This window comes from Acomys minous, assembly GCF_964271855.1.
Source record: "Acomys minous genome assembly, chromosome: 16".
Lineage (NCBI taxonomy): Eukaryota > Metazoa > Chordata > Mammalia > Rodentia > Muridae > Acomys > Acomys minous.
Window position 1 is genome coordinate 52,207,389 of NC_140498.1, and position 25,399 is coordinate 52,232,787.

The window sequence follows — 25,399 nt, forward strand, 5'->3', positions numbered from 1 at the left end:
TACCTTTTCATTAAATCCCCTAGTAGGGAGCTGGAGAGATGGCTCAGGGTAAGAGCACTGGCTACTCTTCCAGAGGTCCTGAGTTCAATTCCCAGCAGCCACATGGTGGCTCATGACCTATAATGAGATCTGGTGCCCTCTTCTGGCCTGCAGGTGTACATACAGGCAGAGCAATGAATGTATAGTTAATAAGAATGTTATTACCTAGTTTAAAGATCAACATCAGACAGTGTCTTAAGGCTTTCATTGATGTTAAAAAGACCATGACCATAATCAACTTGGGAAGGAAGGAGAGGATTTATTTCAGCTGGCAGTTCCAGTTCACAGCCCATCACTGAGAGGTATCAGGGTAGGAGCTAATGCAGAGGCCACAGAGGAGCGCTACTTACTGACCTGTTCCCCATGGCTGGCTCAGCCTGCTTTCTTACTGAACCCTGGACCACCTGCCCAAGGGTGACAGCAGCCACAATGGGCCAGACCCTCCCACACCAACCATTAAGTAAGAAAATGTACAACAGGCTTGCTCATAAGACAATCTAATGGAGGGATTTTTTCTTAACTGAGAGTCCCTCTTCCCAAATGACTACAGCTTGTGTCAAGTTCACAAAAAACCAGCCAGGGCAGACAGCAATTTAGGTATTTTTTCTTAAAAAAAAAAATCAAACTTTATAGAAATAAGTTCTGATTTTAATATACCTTTAAATATTTTTTCAAAACACAAATGACTGTTCCCACAGGTCCATATAGCTCTAGCTGAAGCTTGTGTTTTCTTTTGTTCAGTGCTAGGACTGAACCCAGGACACATGAGAGGCAAGTGCTTTACCTGAGGCACATTCACAGCCCTTAGAGCTGGCCTTAAAAAAAAAAAGTACAGAAGTACAAAAGTCCCTTTCAGGTTTCACAAACTAATACATCCTGAAAACAATACATTTCCCCCCAGAGGCGTCCAGCAAGCTAGATGACATATTAGCTTCTCACTGATGCAGTAAAACATAAGCGGCTCAAATGTTTACAATGTGGTGGTCCAATTGATGGCATTGGGACAGCAGTTCCTCCACACACAGTGGAGGTCGGAGAGCCTGGTGGTCACGTCATCTACTGATTGCTTGTGCAGCAGCATGATGCTCGTCAGTCGTGGTGCTTGGTCCCGTGTCCTTCCTTAGGTGGTCATCTAGAGAAAATATACAGGTGTTAATACTCACTCTAGAACAAAACAGGCCAAAAAGCAAGCACACCTGTTACATTATAGGGCCTTAATATTTTATGAGTTTTTTTATAACATGTATTGACTTGTGAAGGTGAGGGCTAGCAAGCATGCAACAACTTAAGGGAATGGGGTCTGTCCTTCTACCATGTGTGTCCCAGGGACTGAACTCGGGATATTAAGCCTGGCAGCAAAGCTGCTGAGCTATCCTGTTGGCTCTACTTTGTGAGTTCTCATTTCTTAAACATCATCGAAGAAATTGTAACTGTTTACTTTTAAGGACTAACTGTAATAACTCAAGTGTTTCTTCATTTGGGGGGTAGGGTGACAACAGGGTCTCACTATGTAGTGCAGGCTGGCTTCTGCTTCAGCTTGAGTGCCAATGTCACAGCCTTCCCCAACATGCCCTGCTTGATTTTCTTTCTTTTTTTCCCCTCTGAGTGGAGTGGAGTGTGGAGCCCCGTGAGGCACTCTCTCAGATATGAGGAATTAACTCAGGAGGAAACAAGTGTGCAATCAGCATTGTAGAACCACTAAAAACAATAAAACTACTATGACTTCCCACTAGCTGAGCCTTCATGTGGAGCACCAAAAAAAGGGGGTATAGTTTATATTTTCCAAAATTGTAACAATATCCAGCAAATTGTGGAAAGTGTTTTTAAAGCCTGCAAGATGGCTCAGCAGGTAAAGATGCTTGCCACAAAGTCTGATCCCCAGCTTTGATCCCTGAAACTTACACAGCAGTCCTCTGACTTCCACATGTGTACTGTGGTCCATGCATCCACAAGTATACATATAAGCATAATAAAAATAACAACTAAATAAAATAAAATCCAAAGAGAATCTGGGCATGGGGAGACACACCTGTAATCCCAGCACCTGGGAGGCTGACAAAGAAATGCAAGCTCAAGGCCACTGTGATCCACAGTGAGATCTGCTGTCTCTGCTCCACCAGTGCTGGGGTTACAGGCACACACATCCCACACCTCTTCTGAGGACCCAGTTCAGTTCTCACCATGCACATGGCAGCTCACAATGGCCTATAAGGCTAGTTCCAGGAAATCTGATGTCATCTTCTGGCTTTCTTGGGCACCCAGCACGCATGTGGTACACAGACATGCATGCAGGCAAATTCCCACACACAAAAATAAATATAAAACTTCATCAAAAAATTGAAAACAATAAAAGATGTCTGAGTCAGGTGGGTGGCAGGCATATGCTTATAATTCCAAATCAGACAAACATAGACAAAATTAAATTTAAAATTTTTAATTAAAAAATAAAGAGGCTTTTAAAATTACATTTTTTTCTGTGGGGTCCTGAGGCTGTCAGGTTGTTGGGTTTGGCAGTAAGTGCCTCCTCCTCCTACTGAGCCACCTTGCTGGCCCAAACTGTGTTATTTCTGTACTTTGAAGCACACTGATTAGCTGGGTGTGGTGGCGCACACCTTTAATTCCAGCACTGGGGAGGCAGAGGCAGGTGAATCACTGTGAGTCCAAGGCTAGCCTGGTCTACAAAGTGAGTCTAAGACAGCCACGGCTACACAGAGAAACTCTGTCTGGGGAAAAATAAAATCTCAACTTTTGTTTTTTGGGTTTCTTTTCTTTTCCTTTCTTTTTTGGTTGTCCTGGACTCACTTTGTAGACCAGGCTGGCCTTCAACTCACAGTGATCCACCTGCCTCTGCTGGGATTAAAGGTGTGTACCACCACACCTGGCAAAAATCTCAGCTTTTATTTAGAACAGAGTCTACTCTACCTCAAAGATCACATCCACTCAGTGCAGGACTGAGTGACAGGCTGCTGGTTGAAGGTGGGTACCTCTGTGACCCTCCAGCACCTTCCACCTTCCACTCAAGCTAGATGAGCTGTCAAGTGGGAGCCATGTGGCTTCTGCCGTCAGAGAGCAACCATGTTATGAATGATGACTTACGGCCAAGTCACTGTGTGTCAAGAAAAAAATGTGGTTATCAAGAAAATAACTTGCAAGCAGGCATGGTGATGGCAGCCTTAATCCCAGCACTCAGGAGCCAGAGCCAGGCGTACCTCTGAGTTCAAGACTATCCTTGTCCATAGAGCTAGCTCCAGGCCAGCCAGGGCTACACAGAGAACTCCTGTCTCAAACAAACAAGCAAACTTAAACAAAGACAAAAAAAGAGAAAATAATTGCACAATCACGTCTCTGTTCCTTAGCTCTGCAGCCACCCTCATTCGTGAGCGTTCTCTGGAGTTTTCTGCAGAGCAGGTGCTCCACCAGCCCTGAGCATCTAAGGGCGGTTCTCCCCAGCCTGCCTTCCTCCTCACCCTCCCTCCCTATAGTGGAAGGTGATCAGAACTAGCTACAACTTCCACCTCAGCAGAACTTCTTCATTGTCAACTTCCTGCTGCCATTAACACTAGCATTAAGGAGCTTCTAACACAGTTACAAGCCAGGAAGGTCACTTCTCAAAACATTCTGCTTCTTCATAACACTGAACCAAGTGCCCTGTGGTTGTTGTGTTACTGGGTGTTAATGTGTCAAGGGGACACATTCATTCTTAAACGGGCAAGCTAGAAAAGCCTCTCTGGGGGACTAAATAACATTAAGTATACGCACAAATATGCCATGCTGTCTGTGAAGCAGCAATTCTGCTTTAGGCACCTCCACAGCAGAGGTCCTGGTATGTATAGAGAAAGATAAAACCTTACAGAATCATAAAGCCAAAACCTTAGCCTCAGTTCATCAGGGAAAAACAGCTGTGACAATCCTATACCACAGAGACCCAGACCGGCTGCTCCATAACACACCTGTGGATTCTTAAACCACAGAATTAGTCGCGAATGACTAACAGAAGGCCGACAGGAACCCCTTCCATGGAAGAGACGGGATCTGAGGAGGTAGGATGGGCAAGGGCAGAGAAGGTTAAAGGGAACTGTACGTTTCCCTTTCACAGGTTTCTACATGTCATGGCATGGTTAGTGCGTTAGTATCAGAGCCTTAGTGATTTCTGGCATGAACTTGGGAAGATCCTGTAGTCGCACTATGGCTGTGTCTGAATGGAGGCCTTGTGTTGAACCTTGGCGTGTCCTGAGTCGCTATTCTCTGTCTTGGCTCTCTAGGAAGTTAGTAAAAATGATTGTCCAACCCAGTCAGCTCAGCATCCCAACAGATAGAAATAGAATCAGTCAAGTCTTAAGTAACCTTAGGGCTTACCCAGATTCACAAGTATGTCATTTTCAGAAGCCAAGAGGTAGCAAGTCACTCAAAAGGGGCAGCACTGGTCATGGCAGCTTAGAAAACCTTCACAGAGCAAGCTGCATCCTGGGCATTTCCTAAGAATTTACTTCAAATCCCACATCAGCTGCCTGAACCCTACTTGTAACCACTCTTCTCCTACATGGGAAATACCCAGCTTCCAAAAGGTTCAAACAACCAAACTCAGAAACTGCTACCAACATGATAAAATTAGCCAAAAGTTCATTTCACCTTTATTATTTCTATTTTATTTACTTATTCAGCTTTGTTTTACTTTTGGAGATAGGGCCTCACTATGTAACCCAGGCTGTCCTTAAACTGCCTCAGTCTTCACTACCTGTATTACAAGCCTGAGCCACCACACTTTGCTCTGAAAGCTCATTTTAAAGTGAACATTCTGAGCAGGGCATGGCTGCTCATGCATCGAATCTGATATCAAGAGACTGAGGAATGAGAGGGAGAGCCCGTGTCAAAGCATTCTGAAAAAGAATTTGTTGTCTGTAGGAACTGTCATCTACCACAGAAAGCGTCCTAAAAATGTAAAGGCACTCATAGACACGGCTTCTCTGTACAGTAGTAATCTTGCCTTGTATTTTTCAGTATGGGAAAGGTAGTGGGGAGAGACTTCTTGATTTCAAAGAAAATGATACCGTGTGATAAGCCAGGCTCTTCCCCCCACCCTCAAAAAAACCCCACACGGATCTGAAAATCAGGGTTTCTTCAAGACCTTGGCTTTGAAATGATATCTAAGCACTTTGCCCAGTCAAGACTTTCTTTGCCCAAAGCACTTGGTTTTCTGGATGTTAAGTAACACAGGCTAACGTTGGACTAGACACACTCCAGAGAAGATCAAACTCAATGAAGGCAAAGGAAGAATTTGGGAACTCTTACCTGTTGGCCTTCTGCTTGGCTTCCAGCTGAGATGCTTGTTTGGAGGTTGGAGTGTTGACTCTGTCAGAAGCACATTCTGAATGCCATCTGGAGGACCACGCAGGAAATGGGTTAGAATTCCATACAACAGAGGACTGTTTCAGGAAGAAGACAAAACCAAAATCAATTCACTTCCCGAAAGTAGGAAAAGCTTAAAAATTCACTTTAAAGGTAAACTCTTGACACGGAAACAGCCACCTAACTCTCTAGATCACAAAAGATATAGGACTGTTATCCAAGTGACAAATGTTCACTCTCAATTTAAAAGTACCAATTAGTGGGGCTGTAGAGATGGCTCAGTGGTTAACAGCACTGGCAGCTCTTCCAGAAGACCCAGGTTCAATTCCCAGCACCACATGGCAGCTTACAGTTCCAGGGGATCTAACACTCTCACACAGACATACATGTAGGCAAACAAACAAACAAAAAACAATGCACATAAAAATAAATAAATCATTAAAAAAGAAGAAATGTGGATTTACAGACAAAGTAACAAAACAGAAAAGTACCAATTAACTCCAGTAAGAAATTTTAAATTCTCAGAAAACACAGTAACACCATTAAAATCATCTAAACTCAGGAGCACCAGAGTTCATGTCAGAGGCCCGGCAGGCAAATAGAGGAAGGGGAAGCAGACTATTCAGATGAGACCTGATAGGCTGTGGTCACATGATGGGGGAGGAAGTCCCCTTCTGTCAAAGGTCTAGGGGAGGGTGGGCACAGGAAGATACAAGCGAGGTGGTAACAATCCGGCTATAATCTGAATAAATTATAATAAATAAAAACAAAATAAAATCATCTAAACTAAATGAAATTCCAATCAATCCACCTGAAATTCAGTTTGTCAACTTCAAGCCCTGCCTAAAACCTTCCTAGGACCGAAGACTGGTTATGTCCAAGGTTATGTGGTTTGCCTTCAAATCCTGCTTTGCCAACAGCCATCTGCAGACCTTGGGAGATCTTAGTTTCCTAAAGCTCACAATTGTTTCTCTTCCAATAAGGGTGTAAGCAATCCCTAGGTCACATGTTTGGTATGCTGTGCACCTAGCACACAGTAAATGGCATATGAATTTTGGTTACAGGAGAGCTGGGTAGTAACTAATATCTAAAAGGCTGCTTTGCAGTTTCCTGTTACCCATCACTCTACTACTGCCAATTGATGAATGAGAAAGCCAAGGTGTAGTAATGTGCTAGAGTCTCTCAGGGGGAAACAACATTTACATTCATAACCATCTTTTATATGCTTTTTCTTAAAATATGTTACCCAGAGTCCTGTTAGTCCCTTGACACTGAAGGCTGCTCTACTGACAGCCCAGAAGTGTTCTTCTCCCTTTGCTTCCAATCACACCCCTGAAAATACAAGTAAATGCATTTACTTTTGAGATATCCCTCTCCTGCCCAGCTGGCATCATGGTTCAAAGTATGACACTCCTATACTTGCCTTATACTTAACTGAGCCTCACTTACTTCTACCAACACGACAAGATGGTAAGGGGCAATTACTTGCTTTCTTGGATCACTCATTGTGGGAGACTCAGCCTAAGGATATTCTAACAGTCCCGCAGACAGGGACATCTGTGAAGAGCTGAGGCAGTCTGAAGCACATCCGTGGCCTCAGTTGAACCTCCAGAAGCCTGAAACCTCATAAGGTATCTGGAGCTACACTCAAGTGAAGGCACTTTTAACACCCCTCACACAATGAGTTCTGGAGTCAAGTGTGGGACAGGAGCACATGACTACTGTGTGTCACAACAGCTTCTCCAGGCCAAGGGAGAGCAGTGCAGGTTCAGAGTGAGATGCCTTTAGGAAACTCTCTCAAGACTGACTCCATGCCTCTGTCCCTTTCAGCCAGCTTGTTTTAAGACTGCTAAAAGCACTGGGTGTGGCAGTACATGCCTTTAATAGCAGCGCTCAGGAGGCAGAGGCAGGTGGATGTCTGTGAGTTCGAGGCCAGCCTGGTCTACAAAGCAAGTCTAGGACAGGCAAGGGTACACAGAGAAACTCTGTCTCAAAAAAAAAAAAAAAAGATCGCTAAAAGCTTTACTTCTGACCTCTGATAAAGTCAGCTTCAGATTTAGAAAAATTTTAAGTGTAAAATATCTTCAACTGCTTTAGATAGTACATAAATCACACATTTAACCTGAAATTTCAGGATGGCAAAGTTTATTTCCAAAAATAAATTTAAAAGACCCTGTTTTTTAAAAAAAAAATATTATAGCTGGGATGTGCTCAGTGGGCAAGCATTCACCTAGCATGTACCAAGTTTGATTTCCAGGGTGTGCACAACCATCCCCGTCCTTACACACACATTTCCTGAAGAACTGCAGAAGCTCCCTCACTTTCTGGAAATAAAACTGGTCACCAGTTTCCTTTTTCAATTTACTCATCTTCAGCAATTATCTCAGAAGCTACCAAAGGGCCCAGAAAAATCTAACAGTATTCAATCCCAACACCTGCCAAATGCAAACTACTGCCTTCTGCTTGAAAGACCCCATACCTAACTGCTCACCCTTAGCTACTGTGATAGTTTGCATAGGAATGGCCTCCATAGGCCATTATATTCGGATCCTTGAGAGGGATTAAGAGGTGTGGTCTTGTTGGAGTAGGTGTGGCCTAGGTGGAAAAAGTCTGTCACTGGGGGTGGACTTCAGGGTTTCAAAAGCCCGAGCCAGACCTACTGTCTTCTCTCTTCCTGCTGCCTGTGGTTCCAGATGCACAACTCTCAGCCTGCCTGTGTGCTGCCCTGCTTCCCACCGTGAAGAAAATGAACTAAACCTCTGAAACTGTGTGCCAGCTGCAATGGTAAGAGTTGCTGTGGTCGTGATGTCGCTTCACAGCAACATAACACTGACTAAGACTCTTTTCACACATTTCAAAAACTGTCCGAATGTTTATACCATTACCCACTGCTTTGCTCAAATACAGTGACCCCTGACCACTAGCTCTAAGGAACGGTGACAACTCCCCTTACAGGCTCTTTCTGTGGCAAAATTTCCTGGAGAACATGCTCTGCTCGTGTACATCATGAGGGAATGTGGCTCAGTGGCCTTTCATGAACATCTCATAGAATATGCACTCCCAAATCTCTTTGGGAGCACTACAGAACAGTGGGCTGCCACATCTCCAGTGTCTACAGCAGTGTCCACATCGTAGCAGGTGTCAGATAGGTTTTGGCAAAATAGTAAAATGCTAGAAACACCTCACTGATACAGAAAAAGATAATCCACAACACGAGAACACAAAGGGGAAGGTGTGGTTCTGCATGGGAAGGAAAGGACGCAGAGAGCCAGCCTCCAATAGACACCTTCACAGGTGCAATTGAAGCAGAAATGACTGTGTATATACAGCGCTACTGTAACAGTCCACTGGTGCGCTCTGCATTTAGTTGAATCATTTTATTTATTTGAAATGTAGCATAATAGCCATTATACACCTTTATGTTTATGATTGCTCTTAAAACCTTCCATAGTCATGGCATATCATTACAAACACAAAATATAAAGAAATTTAATCCCAGCACTTGGGAGGCAGAGGCAGGTAGATCGCTGTGAGTTCAAGACCAGCCTGGTCTACAGAGTGAGTCCAGGACAACCAAGGTTACACAGAGAAACTCTGTCTCAAAAAAACAAAAACAAAATATAAAGAAAACATGAAACTATGGAACTAAGAAATATTTTTTCTCCTTCTCCAGGTCTCCTTGATTTTTTTATAGAGATAATCAGTTTTCTTGACAACTGAAATTCAATGCAGTGAGCACAAACTGTTCATAGCCAAGAACCTATGGATGGCTTTCTCCCTCCCAACTCCTGTGGGAACATCCAAACAGGGCCAAGAAGATGAAAGGTGAAGCCATAGAAGTTCAAGAGAGATCTCAGGCTTCCAGGAGAGGAAACAGTTCGTGCAAAGGCAAAGAACCCTGAAGCTACAACTCACTGTGTGCCACTGAGGTGGGAGAGCCACTGAGCCAGAAGCAACGCTGAGGACTGTGACTTGCTCATGTATGCCATGGACACTTGTTAAATGTTTTAAACAATGCAGCAGCTGCCTTAGAAAGACAGAGGGCAGGAAAAAACGAGTGTGAAAGAGAGACTGACTGGAGAAAAACTAGTCAGGTGGCTCCTAAACAATGTAAACAGCATGGCGTAGGGCAATGAGAATGGACAGGCAACCAGAGGCAGAATCGGTAACACTGGTGAAGGAGTGGCAGAGAGAAACCCGCCTTTAAACAGCCTGTGGACTCCGCCTTTAAAACCTCAGTAGTTAAAAGAAAAGCCTATGAGGAAGGCAGAAGTAGGCAAAAAGAACACGCTTGTATTTTGGACACACTGCGTTTGAGATGCCAACAGACACATGGGCCCCAACTCAGGAAAATGGTTTGCGCACATCTACCGCTCCCTAGAGATTTCAGAGTATGTCGGTGGTGTGTGGAAAAAATAAAAATGAAAGTAGAAGACAGAACCTATAGAGTACCCATGACTTAAAGGAGTTAATGAAGTAAGCAAGAGGACCACTGGGGAAGTCTTACGTCAGTGAAGAACCACAAGCAACACAAGACACGTCATGCTTACAACATGCTACAAAAATTCAGACAGATACATACTTGGTACTAGGAACAGGACCGCACTGAGAGAGAGTTAGTTAAATGGCATATACATATATAAAACAGTTTAAAATAAAGCAAACATAATTATACCCTAAAAACAAATGAAAAAATTCAACAAACTTTTAGAAAGGAAGTCTTAGTCTTCAAAAGTTTTCAGCTAGGAAAAGTTGCTTGAGCTGTGCACTCAAGCACTAGGTACAAGCTAATTAATTCATCAGCCAGTTAAGGACTCTAAGGGAAAATATAAGAGGTATTAAACACAGGGAAAGAACTAAGAAATGATCAGTTTAAATGAAGAGAAGGAACACGTAAGATGCAGACAGCTGAGGAGAGGGGATGGTTACCATGAGGCTGAGGCCAGATGCAACAGGTCTGGCAGCAAAGAGTATAAAGCAGTAGTGAGATGAGAGGAGGCTACCTGGAGCCTTTTTCTCATTTTAGGGAAGAGATCTGAGTGTTCCTATAGTGAAGTGAAGAAAGTGATAAGAGTTAAATACAAAGAAAAGAACTCAAAGACCAGGAGGAAGAAGAGGAGGAGAAAAAAGGAGACAGGTGGTCATAGTGCAACCTTTAACTCCAGCACTTGGAGGCAGAGGTAGGCGGATCACTGTGAGTTCGAGGCCAGCCTGGTCTACAAAATGAGTCCAGGACAGCCAAGGCTACACAGAGGATAAAAGATCAAGAAGACAAGAGTATCTTTAAAAAGAAGTGGGAGTGAAGGGAGGGGGAGGGGAGCTGGAGAACTGGCTCAGCGGCTAAGAGCACTGGCTGTTCTGGGGGACCAGCTTCGATACCCACACTTTCATGGTGGCCTACGACTACCTGTAACTCCAGCTCCAAGGCCTCTGAGGGAATCTGTCATGTATGCAGACAAAACACCCATACACAGAAACAAAATATTTTCAGTTTCAAAAACCTATGCAGTGGTGGCATTCATCTTTAATTGCAGCACGTTAGAGGTAGAGACAAGTGGATCTCTCTGAGGTCAAGGGCAGCCTACAGGGCTACACAGAGAAACCCTGTCTTGAAGAACTGTTTTAAAAAGAAAGAAGAAGAGGGGTGGGCCAGGGGGACTGCTCAGGGTATCAGGGCACTGGTACTGCTCAGGGTACAGGGTACCAAGTACCACCACTGAAAGAAACAAATTGGAGCCGGGCGTGGTGGCGCATGCCTTTAATCCCAGCACTTGGGAGGCAGAGGTAGGCGGATCGCTGTAAGTTCGAGGCCAGCCTGGTCTACAAAGCGAGTCCAGGATAGCCAAGGCTACACAGAGAAACCCTGTCTCGAAAAACCAAAAAATAAAAATAAAAAAATAAAAAAAATTAAAAAATTAAAAAAAAAAAAGAAAGAAACAAATTGGGGGAAAGCCCTCATAGGAAGGAAAGAAGGGAAGGAGGGAGGGAGGGAGAAAGGGAAGAAGGGAGGGAAGGAAGAAGAGAAAAGGAGGGAGGGAGGGAGGAAAGCAAGGTGGTTAGCTAAGTGCTCAGTCCTCTGAAGCCAGATCAAGTTCAGATACAGCAAAGACCTCGGCGATTTACTTGCGGCTATACTTCTTGGGCCTCATACAATGTGTAACATGTAGTAAACCTGAGTAAGCTCCTGTTGGATTAAAATGAACCACAGCCAGCAGTACGTAATTAGGATCTCAATACAACATCTGCAACTTCTTTTTAGAAACTTCTTACATTGAGTTATCCTTTGATTCTTCAAAGGCATTTAGTTCACGGATGAGAAACTGTCTATCCAGTGGAACTTCAGGTTGACCAGATTCTGCCGGGACAAAATTCAGGAAAACACCGAATGGTCTATCAATCTAAAAGGCAAATTCAATTTTGTTAATAACCATACCTCCCAGGAACACACGTTTCTCAGATTTTGGAGAATGCTGACAGCACATACCAAGACAGCTCCAACTGCATGATGTAAACATGTACCCATGCAACGAAACGTTGAACTTAATTACAGCCTAACACATACCTGCTCTCCAGTATCCCCAATTTGTGACTGGCAATCTGGTTTCTGCATCTAAAAGTACAATGCTGGACTTGAGTATATATTCTGAGTTGCTTATATATTAAAACATGGTAATACTAAACAACTCATTTTTAAAATATATCCATTTATGGCTGGTGAGATGGCTCAGAGGTTAAGTAAGAGCACTGGCTGCTATTCCAGAGGTCCTGAGTTCAATTCCCAGCAACCACATGACAGCTCCTGAACACTTGTAAGAGGATCTGATGCCCTCTTCTAACATGCAGACAAAACACTCATACATTGGGGGAAAAAAGTTATTTTAGTTGTGTCATGGTGGCACACGCCTTTAATCCCAGCACTTGGGAGGCAGAGGCAGGTGGATCTCTATGAGTTTGTGGCCAGCCTGGTCTACAGAGTGAGTTTCAGGACAGCTAAGGCTATACAGAGAAACCCTGTATTGGGGGGGGGGGGAATCCATTCAGGGATAGTAATTCTAAAATTAAAATTGATTATTGTATTTTTAGATTGAGTCTCACTCTAGCCCAGACTAACCTGGAATTCACTATGTGGCCTTCAACTTGCAGTGATTCTGCCTTTGCTTCCTGAGTGCTGAGGGTACATGTGTGAGCTACCACCTCCTGAGTGAGAAGGTGAAATGCTAGAGCCACCTGAATAACCCACCAGGTTATTACCTGAAGGGAAGTATTAACCTCCCAGACAATATGGCAATTCCATCTTTAGCTATTTATCTACAAAAATAAAATGATGTTCACAAGATCATGTAAATGTTTTTGAGGATTTGATTCATTGCTGCCAAGAAGTATAAACAACCAAAATGTCTCTGAGAGCAGATAAAATGCCACAGCCACATCATTTCTCTATTCACACGACAAAGTCAACATGACTTAACATCTAGTGCTTTGCTTGGTTGGTTTGGCTTTTTGAGACAGGTTTCTCTGTGTAGCCTTGGCTGTCCTGGACTCACTTTGTAGACCATGCTGGCCTTGAACTCACAGAGATCTGCCTGCCTCTGCCTCCCAGAGTGCTGGAATTACAGGTGTGCGTTACGAACACCTGGCCCTCCAGTGCATTTTACTAGGTCAAGTGAGACAGCATCAAAAGACATCGACCATAGGCTTTCATTTATATGGCAATCTGCAAAAGGCAAATCCGATGAACAGAATCAGCCTTGCTTGCCAACACTCCCAACCCCACCCCCGCCCCTCCAGTGCTGGAAATTAGGCTCTAGCCTCACAGTTTGGCAAATATTCTACCACTGAGCTAGAGCTATAGCTCTATAGCTCTTTTCTATTTTTTATTTTGAAGCAGTGTCCTCCTGCCTTAGCCCCTTGAGTTTCTGGTGCTATAGGCATAAGCAACCATATCAATCTAAACACCAAAATATTTTATATGAAACTGAGCACTGTCACTATTTCATCCTAGGGAAGCCCAATTCCAAGATACCTAGCTGATGGTATTTTCAAATATCCCTCCTCCCTCTTTGGAGTGTTGATAGTATTATATTGCTAGCTATAACAAACGGAGGGAAACAGTGATACTATCTTTAGAGATGCTTCAACATGTCAGAATTATTATCTTTTATGAGCATGCATGCTTAATATCACAAGGAGAACCAGCAGTAGAAGGCCCCAGCTCCTACCCTCCCTGACAGCATAAAGCTCACCAGAACTTGTTCATGCTATGACAAGAGCCCATGGGATGCTAAGTGTTCAGTCACCTGCATGACACAGTAATGAAACTATATATTCTGGCTGAATGCTTTCTAAGAATTAGAAAAAGGGGTAAAGCAGATCTTTTCTCCAGTGATGAATAGCCACTTACCTGCTACGAGGACAGAGGCTGTATACTTATACTTGTTGAATTCCAAATACTCCCTAATTAATTCATTAATTAGAAGGTTTTCATGAGATAACGATGGTCGGGGTTCACGATCATCATCCAGGGCATTGAAGACTTCAGCACGGATCCTTGCTTTTAAATGTCCTAATACACCCTTTTTTTCCAAGGTATCCTTTAAAACTGTTAAATATAAAATATAAATGCTCCTGTTATGTTCTATATGTTGATATTTCAGGTATGTGCTAAAACAATAATGTTTAAAGGGAGAATGACACAAGTATAGCTCTTGATTTAAAGAGACAAGCTAAACAATGACATCAATATCATAAGCTTTATTTGTAAAACTTAAATTCCCCATATTACAATGATCTACTCTCAATATATTTGTGCAAACTCAAATTTATCCATGCTATATCTTTAGTTTGATGGGAAAAAAGAATGAACAGAATTACAGTTGGCTCGTGCCCCAATCTCCCACGTGGGATTCAGCCACTACTAATAGCCTTTAGTCCAGAAAGATAAGTATGGAAGACAACCACCCTCCACAAAACAGGGAGTCACTATTATTATAATGCAGATTTTTTTTTCCTTTGAGACAGGGTCTTAGGATGTAGCTCCAGCTGTCCTGGAACTTACTATGTATACCAGGTTGGCCTCAAACTCAAGAGATCCACCTGCCTCTCCCTCCCAAGTGCTACCCAGCTAAATGGTAGCACATTTCTATAATCCCAGTAGTTGGGAAGCTGGGAATTCTGATCAGCTTGGCCTCATGCCTAGGCTGTAGCCCATGCCAACTTTAAGCTTCTTATGTAGGCTGAGTGTGACCCTGAACTTCTGGTCTTCCTGCCTCTATCTCACAAGTAGGCTGGGCTGGGTTTATAGGATATACTATTTTCTTTGGGGGGTGGGGGTTCGAGACAGGGTTTCTCTGTGTATCCTTGGCTGTCCTGGAGTCGCTTTGTAGACCAGGCTGGCCTCGAACTCACAGCGATCCGCCTGCCTCTGCCTCCCGAGTGTTGGGATTAAAGGTGTGCGGATACTATCATCCCCAATGTCTATGTTCCAGAGTTTGAACTCAGGGCCTCACATATGATATGTAAGCTATATCCCTAGCCCAACAGCAGTATTTTGAAATTTCAAGCTAGTTAGAACTGTAATAGGAGGGATCTGAGAGATGGCTTAGTTAAAGGAAGAAAGAAAGAAAGAAAGAAAGAAAGAAAGAAAGAAGAAAAAGAAAATGCATATTGAACTTCAGTTTGCTTCCTGGAACCCACATGGGCAGCTCACAACTCTAAGGGGAACTGATGCCCTCTTCTGGCCTCCTCAGGTAATTGCACTCTTGTACACTCTTGTATACACACACATACACATGCGCACACACACACATACACAGAGACAGGGACAGACACACAAAAATAAATCTTAAAAAAAAAAAGAAATATAATGAGATTTTAATAAGGGACTATACTATTACTAACTTAAGGAGTCAGGAGTATGTGTGCTAAATGTGACCTTATGTCTTGAAAAGGTACACTGTGACAAACATCAGAAGTTGAGATAACGGCTTTAAGTATAAGGACTTAGTATAGATGAGGGACTTGGGCTGAAGTGTCACCATCCTTTAGCAGTAATCTGGAACCTTCCTTTTTCAAATCGTCTTTTGTGGCTAAATGACAATTCTAGACAATCAACATAAAGCCTAGAATACAGTAAGAGCTCACTACATGTTACAAGTTTATAATATAGTGCCTTACACTGTTGATGAAAAACTGTAGTTTAACAGTGCACTGTGCTCTGACAATGGCAAAAGCATCCATATGCCACAAATTAAAACTCATAAAGCAGTATATCCGTTTATGTACGTACAGCAGCATCTAAGCTTTAGTAAATAACAACAATCCTTGGCCATGTGATTAAATATATACACTCTTAGACTTTTCATCTTTCTTCTCCTTGATTTTTAAAGCTTTCCTTCAACGTTTTTGCAGTTGTAACAGGTCCATAAAAGGAAAGCTTTATCATACTCAGGATCATAACAGAACCCCTGTTCGCTAGCTCCATCTTTGGAAATTGACGGAAAGATTCTTTTCCACTGGCAAGCATCCTGTCCCAACTACCCTGAAGCACACAGAGTACAATCTCACACTTAGCAGAAAATGAAAAGTGTTGAAACTAGAACTGGGGGACGTAGCATGTCCTTCATGATTTGGTGGCAGGCTCCTAATCCATGCCTCAGTTGCCTTCTCTGAGGTAATGAACTCTCCCTCTCAGAGGAAGATCTAGGTGAGATGGAAAGGGCTTTAAATGAGTAAAAGGTCCATAAAATATAAGATCACTGATTAGGAACCAAGTTTTTATTACGTTTCTCTTGGACACAAAACATATGAAGAAACCAAGAATACAGAAGAGCATATGTAAAGGGGCCCCTAAATCTACAGTGCTACCCCTAATTTTCAGGGTTGTCACTTTCTGGACTCTTATCATTTTACCATAAAAACCTCTTCAGGAATCTGTCTTAACCTGACTTATTTTCCACAAAATTATCTTGAAATCCTATGGAAAGTTTAAACAATACACTCTACCCCCAAGAAGAGCTCCACTGATTTATGTGAAGTTAGGCGTGCCTGTTTTCGGAATAGTCATCAGCAGTGTCTCCAATATACACGCAAGTCAGTGGTTGTTACTACAGTTCAGTCTCCAAGCTACTCTACTTGGTCCTCTCCAAATTTCCACTACCAATGGCTTCGTCTCTGAATTCTTTCAAACTCTGAACTGGTTTTATTCATTGGAAAGCTGAATGGCATGGTGATTAAACCTGGTGCACTACTGCACCTGATGGGGTTTCCACATTTCTGGTTAAATTATCTCGGGTGAAATATCCCACCTCTCAGCACCTCAATTTCCTAATGTATGAAATGGACATAGGGTTGTTGCATGAAATCAAGTAGTTTTTGGATGATTTATGAAATGACTGACAGAATCACACACTGACCCTTCACTACAATTATGACTCAAACATTAACTATAAAATTACTATTCAGAGTTAGCAATATACACGTGTTTGTTGATGGCTACTCTTTGATTTTGTAGTACTGGGGATGGAAGGCAGGGCCTCTTACATGTGCCCTGCACATAACCACTTTGGAAAAAAAAAAAAAACTTCCGAAAAATCTGAAAAATGGCGCCAAGACGGACAATTCTTGTCTCAGGTTTCTCTCAAAAGACAAAGAGGACCTATCCATAGGTTGTTGTGCGGACGAGCGACCCGCGCAAATCGTTGAGGAGAGTGTCTGTCACCAATCGTGGCTGTGGTCATGTCATGATCATCCCTGAACACCCTGACGTTCTGAGGTGATGGCAGATTCCAGTCCCTTCCTCCAGCTCAGCCTGGTCCTAACACAGCGCATGCGCACAGGCCGCTCTCTACCCCCCCCCCCACGGGCCTGCCCCCCTCTCTCCCAGAAGGACCCCGGAAAAGGCCGAGGGGGTGTCCCGCGCTCTCTCCTTCCGTCTCATCCCTATCATAGAAGAAAAGCCGGACGCTTTCCACAGGCGAGCGTCCCCTCAACGCACTCACCAGCTTTCAGCTCGGTAACAGTCGCCATTTTCAACGCCCGCTAGTGTCACGCCTCCGCCGGGTGTACGCGCTGCTCTGCGTCTCCAACCAATAGGAGCGCTGTTCTCTCCAGGCGCAACCTGACCTTAGTCTGTGTCTGCGCTCGGATGATTGGCTAGCCACCAAGAGAGTTCACCAATCAGCGAGCGCGTGAGGCGGGCGATGGCGCGGGAAAGAGGGCGGAGCCAGAGCCGAATCAGTTGCGGTTGGTCGCCTGTGGGCGCTGCTGCAGCCCTGGCCATAGGTTCAGGTGCAGACTGCTCACTTCACCTCAGCTTGGCGAGGACTTGTGGAAGAACCTGAGTGCGCAGACTAAATCCACCGTCAAAATTACCCGGAAGACTTATTAGAACAGACTGATTTTACCCATCCTTGGGTCTTTCTAAGGCGAGGACCAACCCTAGTTTTTTCTGTCAGCTTTCAGGATGCTTGTGGATGGAGGCTGCTAGTCTGAGAAATATCACTTTAAGAATCACTCTATGGCCGGGCATGGTGGCGCACGCCTTTAATCCCAGCACTCGGGAGGCAGAGGCAGGTGGATCGCTGTGAGTTCGAGGCCAGCCTGGTCTACAAAAGTGAGTCCAGAGCAGCCAAGGCTACACAGAGAGACCCTGTCTCAAAAAACCAAAAAAAAAAAAAAAAAAAAAAAAGAATCACTCTAAAGTGAACACTAGATAGCTTTTACACGCCTCGGGTCAAAGATGCCCGTTTTACAGAGGAGGAAACTTGAGTTTTCAATAGTGTGAACAAGCCTTCATTAAGATCACCAGCAAATGGTAGAAGTGATACTAAACCCAGGCCTGAGCCCCTACGCTAGCGTACATCTGGGGCCCTCGAGTTATTTGTGGAAATAGCTGATAAACGCAGCATTATAAGAAGAAAAAACCATGGGAATAATACATTCAAAACGCGGCGGTATGACTGCAGTTGGCTCTCCAGGGAGGCCAAGCACTGTTAAAAATAAGAAACAATCAACATAGATTCTAAAACTGGACCCTTAAAATTCTGGACAGCCCAATAGTGGATGCCAGTGAGCATATTTTCAAGGAAATGAAATGTAAGAAATAGAAGTAAGACTTTAGAAAAAAAGCCCGGTGTGGTGGTGCACATGTGTAATTCCAGCATTCGGAGGCAGAGGCGGGAGGATCTCTATGAGTTCAAGGCTAGCCTGGTCTACAAAGTGAGTCCAGGAATGCCAAGATAACACAGAGAAATCCTGTCTCAAAAAACTTAAAAAAAAAAAAAAAAAAAAAAAGACTTAAAAGAACTCATTGTTTTTTGGCCTTCACTCTAGCCCAGACTGGCATTGAGCTAACAATGCTGAGATTTTACCATTGAGTGCCACCACACTGGTACAGCTTGGTTTTGTTTTTAAATGCTCCTCAGGAAGACACATGTATATCTTCCAAAGGTTGGCTTTATTTTTTAAGTTTTTCTAAAGTACATAGGGTGACTTGGAGTAAGCCCTTCTTTCTATAGCCTCCCAAGTGCTGCGATTAGCATTATCATGCCTGGATCCTGAGATACTTCTTTCTTAAGTATCCACATAGAGGAACGGCTCAGTGAGTAAAGTGCTTGCTATATAAGGCAGAAGGCCTGATTTATCTCCAGCACCCCCGTAAAAGTTGCACTTGGGAGGCAGAGACAAAGGAGCCCTGGGACAAGGTGCCTAGCTAGAATTGCCAAATCAACAAGCTCTGAGTTCGAGTGAGGAGCTTTGCCTCAGTCTATAAGGTAGAAAGCAGTGGAGGAAACACCAAAACTCTAGAGGAATCTCGTCTCATTCCAAACTAGTCTAACTTTTTTTTAGCCATGTTGGGTAGATCTGAAACCTTAGAAAGGTCTCATTCAGTCCAACTTTCCTGTTTTTGTGAAACCACAGTTCCTGAATTCCTGGTCAGCAGCTCAGGAAATTAGGATTAAATTTTACAGGCGAGAACAGCACTACTGAATATGCTGATGAGGCACAGAGGCAAAGCAGAACGAGACTGACCCATTGTAATCACTGTGTGTTAATTGACATCTGTCACTATGCCCTCCAAAAATAGACACACTGCAGTCATCTAAAATTTTCCCAAAAAGCATGATGTTGCTGGCTCTGGTAGCATGTCTGTAGTACCAGTTACCCTGTATGCTGACAGGAGGATTGCTTGAACCAGGAGCTCAGACTCACCCAGGGCAATCATAGTGTTGCTGCTTCCTGTGGGCGTGACATGATTATCACCATCATCAAGCAGAGCATTATGGTGATTCACAGAGGACTGTAGCCATGGCAACAAAATAAACAGTTATACCTATTCCAGCTACAGCAAGTCGCCCACGCTTTTGTGAGGAATCCTAGTAAACTCATTTACTCACGGAGCTAGGCTCAATAAAAATCTTCCTTTGGTCTGTCTTCTTCACTATTCGGAACAAATAGACATTTCTTTTACATCTCCTTAGGAAAGTCACATGATAGTATACAAGATCCTAGTTGTTTAAGTAGTAAAAATTTAGCTGGGCATGGTGGTACACGCCTGTATCTCAGCAATTGGGGAGGCAGTGGCAGGTGGATCTCTGTGAGTTCAAGGCCAGCCTGGTCTACAAAGCGAGTCCAGAACAGCCAGGGTTACACAGAGAAATCCTGTCTCAAAAAAAAAAAAAAAAAGAATTAAAAATAAAACATGCATTCCCATCGTACACTGTTGGTGAGGATGTAGAAGGCAGGCAGTGCCAATGCTAATTGATAGGAGAGCAAATTGGCCATCACCAATTGGTATCAGAGGTTGTCTGATCTTGTCAAACAAATTTTCTCACCCTTTAACTTACTTGTTTTTTCCCAATGTATATTAACAGCTAATTTAAAAAGATATTGCACAAAATCAGATTCAAATAAAAGCAATTGATGGGCCCGGTGAGATGGCGCCGTGTGTAATGGTGCTTGCCATCAAGCCTGACAACCTGAGTTTGGACACTGGATCCAACCCATATGGCGGAAAGAGAGAACTACTGGTCCTTCTACCTCCACATGCACTCTGTGACATGGGCACATGCCTCCCCCTGGGAATAAATGTCAATGAAGAAAGATTGGCAATCTTTCAAAGACATTGTGTGTGTGGCATGGTAGGGTTGCTTTGGAACCACAGCTCTGCAAATGTGTATTAAGTCACTTGTGTTTCAGATACTATAACCCCAATCCTAGGAGGTTATCCAAGACCAGTGAAAACATATCCACACAAAAGCTTGTGTGCAATGATGGCATATTTAGTAACAACTTGGGAACAGCCCAATGTCTTACAATTGCTGAATAGATACATAGCCATGGTGTGTTCCCTGGGGTATTGATGATGAAAAGGAGCTGAGATTTTGAGACATGCCACATGTCTGACTCTCAAACACATATGTACAGTGAAAGAAACTAGGTTCAAACAGCTGCATTCTGTGTGATAGTTGAGGGAAGGCATGCCACAGAAGCCATCAGCAATCACTGGCTGTTCAGGATGAGCATCTCAGAATACTCTAGGGAATTCTGGGCGATTGATAAGACTGTTCTGTGTCTTTAGCATAATTAAACCATCAACTATGTTTACCAAAATCAATTGAACTCGAGACTTATAAGGGTGATCTTTACCTCAATCTACTTGAGTTTTTGGTTTTTTTTAATACTGAATGTTAGAGTTGTGATACATACTTATATTCTTAGTGCTCAAGAATTGGAGGTGGGAGGATCATGAGTTTTAGGCCGTCCTGGCTGCACAGAGAGAACCTGTCTCAAGAAGCAAAACAAAAATATCGGATACATTAACTTCATCAGATCAGGGACTGGGTCAGCGAACTTGCATAAACCACATCGCAAGCATCTTCTGCACAGAAGAAGGATCTCTAAACACTTGTTATCGCCACCAAAATGCAAGCACAGGGATTGTGAAAGGTGCCACAGGCTTTTTTTTTTTTTTTTTTTTTTTGAGGTGGGGTTTTTCTGGACTCTTTCTGTAGAGCAGGGTGGCCTCGAACTCACAGCAATATGCCAGCCTTTGTCTCTCTGAGTGCTGGGATTAAAGGTATACACCACCTCTCCTGGGTGGTGCCACAGGTTTAAAACAGGAGATAAAGTATGTATTTGCCTGAATACACATGGGCTTCTTCTTAAAAAAAAAAAAAAAAAAAAAAAGCACAGGAAAACATAAGCAGAAACTGCTCCAGAGGAAGAGGACTGAGTGACTGAGAGTCAGTTGTCAGGATAGAGTTACTTGGCTCACTGACACATTTCGATTTCTTTTGGAGTGGGGTGGGCATGGGGTTTCTTATATCTCAGGACATCAGGCCAGCCTGAAACTTACTACGTAGCTGAGGAAGACCTTGAACTTCTGACTCTGCCTCCATTCCCTGAGTTGATTTACATTTTTTAAAATTTGTATTTATAGGTATACACATGGTGTGTGTGCTTGTGTGTGTGTGTGTGTGTGTGTGTGTGTGTGTGTATGCCAGTGGTTCTCAACATTCCTAATGCTGAAACCCTTTAATACAGTTCCTCATGTTGTAGTGACCCCCAACCATAAAATTATTTTGTTGTTACTTCATAACTGCAATTTTGATGCTGCTATGAATTATAATGTAAATATTTGCTATGCGACCAAAGGGGTTGCAATCCACAGTTTGAGAACCATTGTTATGCCATGGTGAACATGTGGAGATCAGAGGACATCTTTGTGAAGTCAGTTGTCTCCTTTCACCTTTACATAAGTTCCGGGGATCGAACTCAGATCTTCAGGATTGTGTGCCTTTACCTTCTGAGCCATGATTGCCTTTTTTTAAACAAGCATCTGCACTGCTCTAATGGAGAGCTAGGAAGAGGTGCCACGAGACAATGCTTCTTCTGATTACCAGGGTGTCTCGTACTCCCCGTCCTTGAGCACATGTTTATAGGAGCCATCTCATCTGTGTGCACACTCATTTCTGGCAATGGGAGTGTTAGCTCATCCCTTGATCAGTGAGTGGTGGGAGCGGTGGATGATCCATGTCCGCGACGGACACATCCAAGGCATCCTCTGTTCTATACAGTCCCCAGGGGGCTCCAATGAGACCAGTCTTACCGGTCCAAATGGCATCACAGCTTCCATTAAGTTTGCCAACTTCCTCATTCTCCCTCCATAGTCCCACATAGATGCTAGTTTCCTGAAACTCGTACCCAAACAAACAAGTTGCATGAAAATCCTAGGGTCGGATTCCGTTCTTTAGGTTACACTAAGCTAGAACAATTGCATTAGTAGTGTACAGTGTCCCTCTCCACCCATGTGGAAGGATCCTTACAGACAACGGTATCCAAGGAAACTAAAGTATCTTATGTAAAATGGCACAGCATTTATGTAAAACCTACTCACATCTTCAGATACTTTTCAGGGGTATCCAACTTTGTGGGAGCAGAGGTACATATTCCCATATGTGTAAGTGTGCCTGTACGCATGTAAAAGACTGCAGTCAGTCTCAGGTGTCATTCCTTGGGAAACATCCAACTTGGTTTTTTGAGACAGAGTCTCTCACTGGCCTGGAACTTGCCAAGTAGACTAGGCCAAGTGGCCAACAAACCCAGGGGTCCAACTGTCTCAGCCTCCCTAGTGCTGGGATTTTTACATGGGTGCTGGGAATGGAACTCCAGTCTTTATGCTTATGGGCTTAGTACTTTACCACTGAGTCGTCACTGCAGCCCTGTCTAATCTTTATGGCACTACCACTTACAGAGTGTCAGGCCACAATCATAGCTATCCCAGTATCCATGAGGCCTGCGGGGTCTAGGTTGGACATGCCTACTTAAGCCATCTCTACATGACTTCTAATACTCAGTGCCGTATTGATGACATGTAAATATGTTTTTTTTTCCCCGCACCCCATGCATTCCTGTGGGTTCCCGTGAAGGCCATAAGAGGGCATTATATCCTGTGGAACTGGAGTTACAGGTGATTGTTAGCCACCTGATGTAGATGCTAAAAACCAAGCTTAGGTCTTTTTCAAGAGCAGTATGAGTTGTTAACTATGGAGCCATAGCTCTGGTCTCAGAAATAATTATATTATATTGTCTAGGGATTAAGCCTTTGCATATTGAGCTTTATATTTTTATTTATGTTTTGATGTTTATTTTTATATTTTTGGATATTAAATTTTCTAATAATTGTTTGGATCTGTGGATATTAACCGCAGGTTTGTATGAACAAATGCTTTCACAATACACCAGCTTTATTCCAACTAAGTAGGATGGGGTGGTATTAAATTAAAGACAAACTGCCGTGTGACTTCTTAATTCTGTATACTGTAATTATGATTTTCAGTGGTAGAAGTGGTTGAAGATCATGGCCACTGATCAAGAGAATTTCATGAAACCTAAGTCCATGAGCTATTTGGGAAATTTAGAATGGGTTTCTCATCTTTTGCTTTATTATCATTGCAGTAGCCTAAGCCATCAGCTTTATACTTATATGTATTAAACTGTGTGTGCTAGCCGGGCATGGTGGCGCACGCCTTTAATCCCAGCACTCGGAGGCAGAGGCAGGTGGATTGCTGTGAGTTCGAGGCCAGCCTGGTCTATAAAATGAGTCCAGGACAGCCAAGGCTACACAGAGAGATCCTGTCTCAAAAAACAAAAAACAAACAAACAAAAAACAAAGCTGTGTGTGCCACAGCATTCCAAGCTAAGGGAGGAAGCCCCGTTCATGTGGGACCTGACATGTCTGTGAATGTGACAGCTTATTTCAGTGTTGACAGATAACATTGACATCCATTTCTGGAAATAAAGCCGAACCAAGAGTTGAGAGTCTCTAAACAAAACTCAGACAGGTGTAAATGTTTGCTGACTCCTACATTCTGGTTCTATGTTGTTTGTTTGTTTGTTTGCTTTTAGGAAAGAGGCATACAATTAGCTTAGTTATTGTCCGTCTTTCCTAACAATAAGACAGAAATAATAAAAAGAGCAACAAGATGTGTGGATTGAGGCCTTCTCTAGTGTGCACACCTTTCTGATCTATAACACAGCTGAGTGGTGGGAAGCTGTGAAGAAAGGGGGCTGTGTTTGGAGGTGTGAGGCACTGGGGGTAAATGACTAAGTCAGTGCCTGATTCCAGGGCCGCAGATCACACTAAGACACCTTGAATAGCACTTCTCTTTTCCTATCTCACTCTTTTCTTTCTTTCCTTTCTCTCTCTTTCTTCTCTTCTAATCCTTCTCTCTCTCTTCTCTTCCCTTTCTCTCTCTTCATCTGTCTTTTCCTGTCTTCTTCCCTCTCTCCTTTCTTCCATCCCTCCCTTTCTTCCCCTCCTCTCACACTCACTCCCTTCCTCTCCTTTCTTTTCTTCTTTTTTTCATGCAGTCCTTTGTCTGGACAGTTTCTATTATTATTATTATTATTATTATTATTATTATTATTATTATTATTATTATTATTATTATTATTATTATTTTGGGTTTTTTGAGGCAGGGTTTCTCTGTATAACAGTCCTGGCTATCCTGGACTCACTTTTGTAGACCAGGCTGGCCTCGAACTCACAGTGATCTGCCTGCCTCTGCCTCCTGAGTGCTGGGATTAAAAGTGTGCGCCACCACACCTGGCTTTGGACAGTTTCTTAAGTTCTAGTTCATGGCCACTCAATCATTTCTCCCTAAACTTTCTGGGGTCAGATTGGACTCTTCCTCTATTTTGGGATTGAGAAGGATTGAGAATGGAGAAACTACACAAATTAAAAGAAAGTTTCCAAGCTCCAACCCTTAAGGCCAAGGTCATATTGGCTTTTTAGGGACAAGTCCTCTCAGTACCTGGTTCCTCTTAGAGTCAGCTGGAGCTTCGGTTAGTTATGTAGGATTCTCTTAACATGGAGCTTCCCAGGGAGGGTGGAGGTTGTATTGAGGCTGCTTAGAAGTCCATCTTCCTCCTTCCTCACAGTGTTGCTTCCCAGAGCCCTCCCTCCCTCCAGCACACATGAGCCCCCTCTAAAGCTTCCCAAGAAATCTGGGAC

General features: G+C 43.3%; 1 protein-coding gene across 1 annotated transcript; it reads right to left on the bottom strand.

Moving 5' to 3' along the window:
• Positions 1 to 679: 679 nt before the first annotated feature.
• Positions 680 to 17,531, bottom strand: CEP20 (centrosomal protein 20). The gene is made up of 5 exons (XM_084763552.1): positions 17,382 to 17,531; positions 13,787 to 13,984; positions 11,656 to 11,740; positions 5,329 to 5,462; positions 680 to 1,171 (listed from the first exon to the last, which is right to left on the bottom strand). The coding sequence occupies exons 1-5, from the start codon at positions 17,407 to 17,409 to the stop codon at positions 1,092 to 1,094; spliced, it is 525 nt and encodes a 174-aa protein (XP_084619678.1). The 5' UTR covers positions 17,410 to 17,531; the 3' UTR covers positions 680 to 1,091.
• Positions 17,532 to 25,399: the final 7,868 nt, after the last annotated feature.